The 8,454-nt window shown below is 35.8% G+C and overlaps 1 protein-coding gene across 5 annotated transcripts in view; it reads left to right on the forward strand.

Moving 5' to 3' along the window:
• LOC111858991 (glutamate receptor ionotropic, delta-1-like) overlaps positions 1–4,360 on the forward strand; it is a 183,776-nt gene extending 179,416 nt beyond the window's left edge. For 4 of the 5 annotated variants that reach the window (XM_023841267.2, XM_072709584.1, XM_023841287.2 and 1 more), the window contains 3 exons: positions 941–1,181; positions 1,938–2,076; positions 3,590–4,360. In XM_023841267.2, the coding sequence (XP_023697035.2) occupies positions 941–1,181; positions 1,938–2,076; positions 3,590–3,987 (778 nt within the window). In that variant the 3' untranslated portion in view covers positions 3,988–4,360. The remainder of the gene's footprint in view (positions 1–940; positions 1,182–1,937; positions 2,077–3,589) is intronic. The other variant, XM_023841275.2, reaches the window with a different exon arrangement.
• Positions 4,361–8,454: the final 4,094 nt, after the last annotated feature.

Below are 8,454 nucleotides of genomic sequence, written 5' to 3' on the forward strand. Positions count from 1 at the left end.
TTTATGTAATCTGGATTCATCATCAATCATCACAGCCACAGAGAGCCACAACGCTCCTCTCAGACACAGAGAATAAAACATGGTCTTATTAGTGTTCAGTTCCAGGGAGCATCTTTGAAGCACCACTTCACTGTAATGTAATTAGGTTGGCGATGTTATGGGTGGTGAAAGACTGAAATGACCAAGTCTCAAAGTGGTTTTCTGCAATACACTGTGCTTTCCCTTTGTATTTTAAACAGCATTTATCTGAATCTGGTCTGCTTTCTGTTGGAAAATGAGGATAAATTATCTTGAAATCCAATCTGCTACATAAAAAAATTGCTATAATTTTCAGTACAGGTGGCAAGATTTTGTGAGATAATTCTTTATGAGGTTTGAAAGGTAATTTACTCCAAGTTTTAAGTATTAAATGTAGATTTTTTGCTGTTGTTGTTGCTCCTGAGGACCTGGAATTTGCTGTTTTGTTGGACAAAACTATTCCATTTTAGTAACCCTAAATATATACAGTAGCAGGTCATTGCAAGCAATAATAAGATTTATGTGTTTCAATAACATTCTAAAGCCACATGAATTCATGTCATTTATTTAGCTAATTATGTTTCCTGTAATTAATTTACGAATCTACAGAGCTCTGTCTGCCAGCTACTGATGAAGCATGATGCAACATAAACAGTGACAATTAGTGACAATCAAAATAACATTTATAAAATATATCTCAATATATTTTAGATGTAAATCTACAAATACGTTTTGCCTTAGTGTTACAAAACAAAATTATCTTAACGCGGACATGCAACATGTCTAAGCTTTTTAAATGTGTTTTTTCTTTTATTTTTATGCTTTTTTTGTTGTGGTACGATTGATTTAATTTAACCAACTTCGAAGAATTATGTGCAGTAGGCCGCTGCACATTTTCACGACGCTCCCTTGACTGTCACAGAATTCTGGAGCTGCAGGAGAAAGGGGACCTGGACATCCTGAAGCAGAAGTGGTGGCCCCGTACAGGCCGCTGCCATTTGGACAGCCCGGCCAGCTCGCAGCCCGACAGCCAAGCGCTGAAGCTGCACAGCTTCGCCGGCGTCTTCTGCATTCTCGCGGCAGGCCTGCTGCTGGCCTGTCTGGTGGCCGGCTTGGAGATGTGGTGGAGCAGTAATCGCTGCCGGCAGGAGCGGCCAAAAGAGGTGACCGAGCACAGAGCCTGGAGGCCAGAGCAGGGGGAAGACACTGCCACACTCTACTTTACGGATCCAGCTGCAGACGCGAGCGTTGATTTAGTAGAGCTTCAGTACACTCAGTTATAGATGTGCTCGGGCATAACCGCTACTGGTTGCAGTACATCACATTGTTTGTATGGGATATTTCTTGAAAAAGCCAGCATCTTTAATCTTTAATGAGACATTCTTTTCTTTTTCTTAAAGACTTTTTTTTTGTAATTCTTGTTTGAAAGGAGACAAAAATTGACAATAAACCACCTGGTGGCTGTTTTCTGTGGATCAGCGTGAATCTGTTACCATGATCACTGTTATTATTGCTTTGAAAACACGAAATAGACGCAAGAAAAAGTCAATTACATCGCTTAAACATGCAATGTCTTAAGGACTTTTCTAACACCGATTCAAGATATTGTAATGGCACATGGCTTAACCACTCCCATGTCAGGACATTTTGTTGATCTAAGCTACAGGAGAGGAAGCATTATGACATGGATCCATAAACTAAAGTGTGAGCAAAGAACATGACTGATCAATCCATCCAGAGACCACTACAATAAAGAGACCACCACAATAAAGAGACCACCACAATAAGAGGCTCAGATATCGTATATCAGACCAGTCCATAATCCCTAGTAATTCTCTGTGGACAATTTATTGCCATTACATGTGGACATTGTAACAAATACTTTTTCTGTATTTATCATTCTTTATGGTCTCATGCAGGTTACTAAGGATTACAGACTGGCAAGGGTTTCTGGTCCATTGATATATAATGATATTACAACTGCTTCATCGGAAGGGAGGAAGGACATATGGACAGAGAGAGTGAGAGACTGGGATGAAGCAGAAGCTGTTGACACAGGTCAGAATAGACCCTTTGGGATATGTTTTGCCAGTTTGACTTGGCGAGGGAATAACACACAGTCTTGAAGCAACAATGTCACACAACAGATCCACAAGTGCTGTTGTCTTTATGCATTTGGCTGGCTGATTGTGACAGCATAACATGATGTTTGCAGTACATAGTCCTTTTTAGATGGTTCCACTGTCTTTATCCTACATATAGTGTAATGGGATATGGAACACAAGTTTGCAGGTATTTTACAGTCCATACCCTATTCGTGGAATTTTTATCAATTTTGTGGATTTCTTTAAAGTTTCAATTTTTGTCTGATTTTTCCAAGTAATAATATATGAGTAGTGTTCTTGTAGTTATTATTATTATTATTATTATTATTGTTGTTAGTTGATTAAAACTGTACCTTTATTAAGAACATTTAATCTACAAATTGAGTAAGAATATCATAAGTTTGTGTCTGCGATAATCGGTTCCATGGTATTTCAACAGTATCCCTGTTTATTAAAAAGCTGGTCACATTTTTATAAGAAAACATGGATTATTACATACCATTTCCCATTCTCATGTCTGTTACTCTGTATGGCTAAAAGGACATAGCCTGTAATTCCTTCAAATTCACATATACTGCCTCATATTTTGCGCACAGATTACCCTCAACACAGACAGATTAACTCAACACAGAAAGATGCATGACTAATTATTTTTTTGTTGTTTTTTTCTTCAAACATTATTGACCGTAAGTAGATGCTGGGTCTTTGATGTTGTTTGATATATCTGCACACTTGAAAGAAGGTGCCAGTTTTATAACAGGAAATTATGAACAGCAAATACAATATTGCATTTAAACTGTTAAAGGAAAAAAAAACGCTTTAGCCATTTACCAATGGTATGTTAATTACTTTTGACTGTTATTTATTTAAGGAATTTAATCCAGTTTGTTTTGTTTTTTTTTTACTATAAAATGTTTGGACTCATACATTAAATCTAATATTTTTTTAACAGAAATTCTGTTGAGGTTTTATTTTGTATAAAAATCATCATAATTAAATACAACTTCTCAATTGTCATTTCTCAGTTTTATTGTGTAACAAATGATATTATGCACAACACTTTTTCTATGGTATATGATCAGCTAAGTCATACAGGTACAATCTGTAATATGTAAGTATGTGTAAATATACATACATATATACTAATACTACATATTGTAGCTGTATGATTAGTATGTATATATGAGCATTTTGTTAAAAAAACTAACAATAAAACAAATCAAATACAATAAGATGAATCAAAGAGAATATGTACTGTAGCTATATTTCAGAATAAATTCAGTAATTCAGTTATATTTAGTACTTCTTGAAGAGTGAATTATGAGTTACATTTTAAAATTTGCCTTTTTTCAAGAAAAACTGCATAACGTAGGAATTGCATGAAACTTCAGAGTCTGACTCCCGCTTTGACCAGCTGGTCTCAGCCTATCTGTCCATCCTTTTCTCTTTTCTCTTTCACCTTGTAGGACAAAGAGGTGAATCTGGAGCAGGTACATCGGCGTTTGAACAGCATTATGGACGAGGACCTCGTGCACAAGCAGATTCCCAGCCAGTCTATCGAGATTTCTGCGCTGGACATCGGCAGCATGCCGCCCAGCCAAGCTCTGGAGCCCGGCCGGGACTTCCCGGGCACGGGGCTGTCTGTGAGCACCTTCCTTCCGGAGCAGCCTCATGGAGTAGGCAGGACGCTGGCAGACGGTCCTATCCGAACACTTCCCCTCTCTCACAGGAGCTCCACCATTCCCTCCATCCCATGCAAACACAGATCTCCCAACGGGGGTCTCTTTCGCCAGAGTCCTGTCAAAATGCCCATGCCAATGTCTTACCAGTCAATGCCCAGAGGACACATCCCCGAAGCCATTGAACTCACACATGGGACTTCTATCTGATTATGTCCAATCATTGTTCTGACCTGATTCAGATAGAGGAGAAGATGATGATGAAGGGGCGTGCATTAAAGAATAAGAAAGTCAACATTTTTAACAAAAATTTAAGTTACAGTACAAAACAGAAAATTTACTGTACATATCTGTAAATAAAGACTGGGGTGAGGTACAAAAGTGTATTTTGAATATTCTCAGTTTTTGAAGTTGAGTTAAAAAAACAAAAAGAGTAAAAAAATTAAAATGACTGTTTGAATGGCTTTGTAAATTTTGTTCTATATGAATAAAGATGCACATTCCTTGTGGTTTTCTAAGTGCCAAATAAAAGATGTCTATCAATGATTTTTAAATGAATGTATTCCTGTAATGAAGGTAATTTATTGTTTTTATGAAAAAAAAACAATCAATTTACAACACAAACAATGCAAAGGGTTGACATCAAGACTATGTATGTTGATCATAATTTAACATAAATATAACATCAGTGCCTCAGGTATACAGAATAATTTCACATGTGCTAAAATAAGAGCTACTAATTTATTATAAATTAAGTGGAAGACTTTTGCAATATAAGCTTCAACAGTCAAGACTAACAATGTGTGGTTAGACAGTGTTAATATCTTAAGCAATCATTCTTCAGGTCATATAACTGGAAAAACTGGGTTGTTTTTTAACCTCTATGACCCATAAGTCACTTAAGACGGGCAGCACTTTCTATGAAATTTATTTCCACTTGAGGCTCACTACTGGTAATAGAACTGTTGGCAAACTGTTTTTTAAGGTAATATATCAGATGACACGTTTTGTGATTTTCTTTCCTTGCCATTTTATTTGCTTTTGCTTGTGGAAATTTATAAACCCTGCTAACACTCAGTACACAGCAGTCAAATGACCAGCTAAAACAAATATTTGTTTTGTCTTCTGTTTGATTATTATTGAGCTATATGTATCCAGCATATCTTTGCATGTTGCAAATCGACTGAGGTTTGCTTTCTTTTTAAGTTATCAAAATAATGGAACAATCCTCAATGTCTTTGTATTCTCCAGTCTAATATGATTGCACATTTTCTTCTTTCAATTTTGGTGTTTGGTTGGGGAAATTCAATTTGCCACCCATGTATGCATTTTATACTCAGAAAGAAATATACAATACACAAACTGCCAGACCAAGCATATTTGTAGTTTTCAATCTTTTTACCTTGAAACCACTGTCCATTGGTATGCACATTTATAGTGTCAGATCATATATCACAATGAACAGATTTGTTTTTGTTTGAACTCTAGTAAAGACAGAAGCACTGAGGCTACCTGGTTAGCTGATGGTGATACAAAGTACTTATTTGTTACATACATATTTCCTTGTCTGGGATAATATGCCTGTAATTCATGATATGTAAAACAAACATCAATATCCTCCATCAAAGATTAAGGTTAGGGGCTAATAATCATGTTACTATTTTTCAATATGTAAATGTCTTTTGTTCATTTCTTTCTTTACTAATTATGCATAAAGACTATGAACATCACACAAACACTTTGTCTCTAGGAAACGACACTGGACAAGTGTCATTACCTGTTTAGCAACAAACATAAAATCACAGCATGAATTAGGAGCATTAATTCATATTACAATGTCCCCCAAGCAGAACTTGTTGAAAATGTTAGAAATGTCAAGCATCAGATTTACACAGATTAGTTTTTTGTGCAGTATGTTGAGGTAAATTCATAATCTGACAGCAGTGAGATGCTTCAACAGGACGTCATGACACATGTGCCTGTCTTTCATTCATTAGAAAAGCAAACTCAGACAGTAAAATATCCGGGAGTTGATTGTTAGCACGACTGCTTTCTTAGCAAATGGGTCCAGGTTTAATTCTGACTAAGAATAAAAGCTGAACATATACGGTTTTAATACATGCCGGAAATCGTGCACTTGAAGAAGACAGCTTGTTTCCTAATTCTGCTGAACGTCTTCAAAAATTTGATGTACTTTTTATAGCTTTTGCGAGCTTAGCCCTCTCTTGGACATACAGTAGCTACTAAAATCACATGCTAAGAGTAATAGGTTGTCACGCATTTCAAAAACTGCTCTAACTGTTTGTAGACTTGTACGTACCCTGTGCTAGGATGGAATTTGATCCAGGTAGACCCTGTTTGCTGCTTGGCATAGATTCTGCCCCCCCGACCTTGCTCATTATTATTATTATTATTGCTGTTGTTTTGTTGTTACAAATAATAGTAATAACAATAATAACAATAACAATAGTATAATAAATCATAGTAGCTATAAATTTTAACATAATGCCTTATTATTGTACAAGACACTATTGCCAATGGCCTATAAGAATAAAATACACAAGTACTGTATAGAAAGAGGTCTTACTACTTTGTGTTATTAGATTGCGTTTCTTCAAGATGGAGAGAATATCGGTCTTCAATGTTGAAAAACACTGTTAAATTTTTTAACCTCTAATGGCCAGAAAACAAATGTAACGTAAAATTTGGCAGGAAATTAATCGCATTAAAGTTTTCAAAAGATTAATAAGTCTGTTTGTTCTTACACAATGTGGGTCTGCTAAGATACAATGGACTAAGTAATATTTTTTCTTGTAAATTAAAAATGATTTTATTAAAACATAAATCATGTTGACTGTTCAAATCATAACCTCAACACTGGGACCAATTAAAATGTTTTAATTATTGCCTTACTGCATGCAACAATAAACATTGATTTACAAACCTTACTAATTCTACTGAGATACATTAACATCACTTCAATTTCATATTTCTCTGCTTGCTTTCAAGAAAGCAATGCCCCCTACATGATTTGGTAAGTAATGCTGTAAACATTCATTTTAAATGTGAAATAATATTTATATTCTGGACAAAATGGGGTATTTTCATAATTTCTTGGCAGTAAAATAAATGAAGATGTAGTGATTGATTATAGTACAGAGTTTTACTATATAACCGTTTTATTCCAAAATGTATGTCCGCATTTGTAAATATGATGTTAGGCTAACAAGAATCTTCCTCCCAGGAATTAAACAGAAAGAATGAGTCTCCCAAAAAATGTAATGCCAGACCTTAGCATTACACCTGCATGGTGTAGATATCAGGATTAGCATAGACAGCACACACAATTCAGACTCTCTTCCCTTAAATGATAATCCATATTGTAATTCCAGTTCCAGTTAGATAACAGTTCTTTCATATGTTTCAGGGCAAGCAGATTTTTTAGATAAGTATAGATAAACTGAATGTAATTACATATGAATGTACGAATGTTACCATAGATCTAATTTAACATCAAGCCAAGATCATTTCTTAACAGTGATCACTTAATAAGATTGCATAGGGTTAGGTGAACAAACACTGGCATTAGAAAAAGATTATTAGTAACAAAAATGCATGGTTGAGTGCGGGTTTTCATAGATAACCTAATTATTTTATTTCTTTTTTTGATAGAAACTGTTATTAAATTGAATAAGTTGTTTGCTGTTTTTTGGCATTAATTTTGTATGCATGAATACTGCTCCCTATAATGTTGCCATCATCCCCATAATTTCCAGCCTTGAAACTGAGGTTTGTGTTATTCCTGTTGTGTTTCATTGGGTATTCGAACCCATAATCTGACAATTTGTTCAGGTAAACTAGTTACTGTAACGTCCTCTTGCTAAGTGAATAGATCTTTGAGATGTCCTTGCATTCTGTTCGGCATACAAGCAGGATTTTCTTGAGTAACATACAACGATTGTGATCAAAGGAAAAACATGAAGTACCTTATTAACCCAAGTATTTTTTAAGGAGAACACTTGTTTTGCGAGTCTAGTGGCAGGAAACAAACAGCCAGCCGTCCTCTGAGCACCACAAAAATGCCGTTGCTGGAATGTTCTCAGTAGATGAACGGGTGCCAATTTAAGTGCGCGTTTCTAAGTACTTTAGGGTCATTTTCTGAACATGTCTCAAGTCTATTCATCCTGTTAGAAGGCTGGGGAAATGCAGTGTGAAATATTAACTTCCTGAGCAGTAATCTCTATTCCATTACGTAGAATTGCAGGGAGAAAACAATCCTCTTTTCCACAGGGACGCAAGTGACTTGCTGACAGAGACCGATGTGCCGGACAATAGGACAAACTCATACAGTAAGTCCTCCACTGGCTTTGATTGATAAATCTGCTTGAAACTGTTTTATGGTGCAGACAATTACGCTTTTGTCACTGGCTTCTAATTAAAGAAATTTGATTGTTATGAAGGATGTGACGTGCTAATCTACTTGATACATGTATATAATACAAGTTTAATTTATGAGATCTTTACTTCGCGCCCATAGATTCTGGGATAGACTCTGGACCCCCTGTGACCCGGAATAAGACAAATGGGGACAGAAAATGCATAAATGGATCTTTACTGTTGATAATTTTGCGTGCATCATAATCAGATTTGCC

The sequence above is a fragment of the Paramormyrops kingsleyae genome, chromosome 3, assembly GCF_048594095.1.
Source record: "Paramormyrops kingsleyae isolate MSU_618 chromosome 3, PKINGS_0.4, whole genome shotgun sequence".
In the NCBI taxonomy this organism is placed as follows: Eukaryota; Metazoa; Chordata; class Actinopteri; order Osteoglossiformes; family Mormyridae; genus Paramormyrops; species Paramormyrops kingsleyae.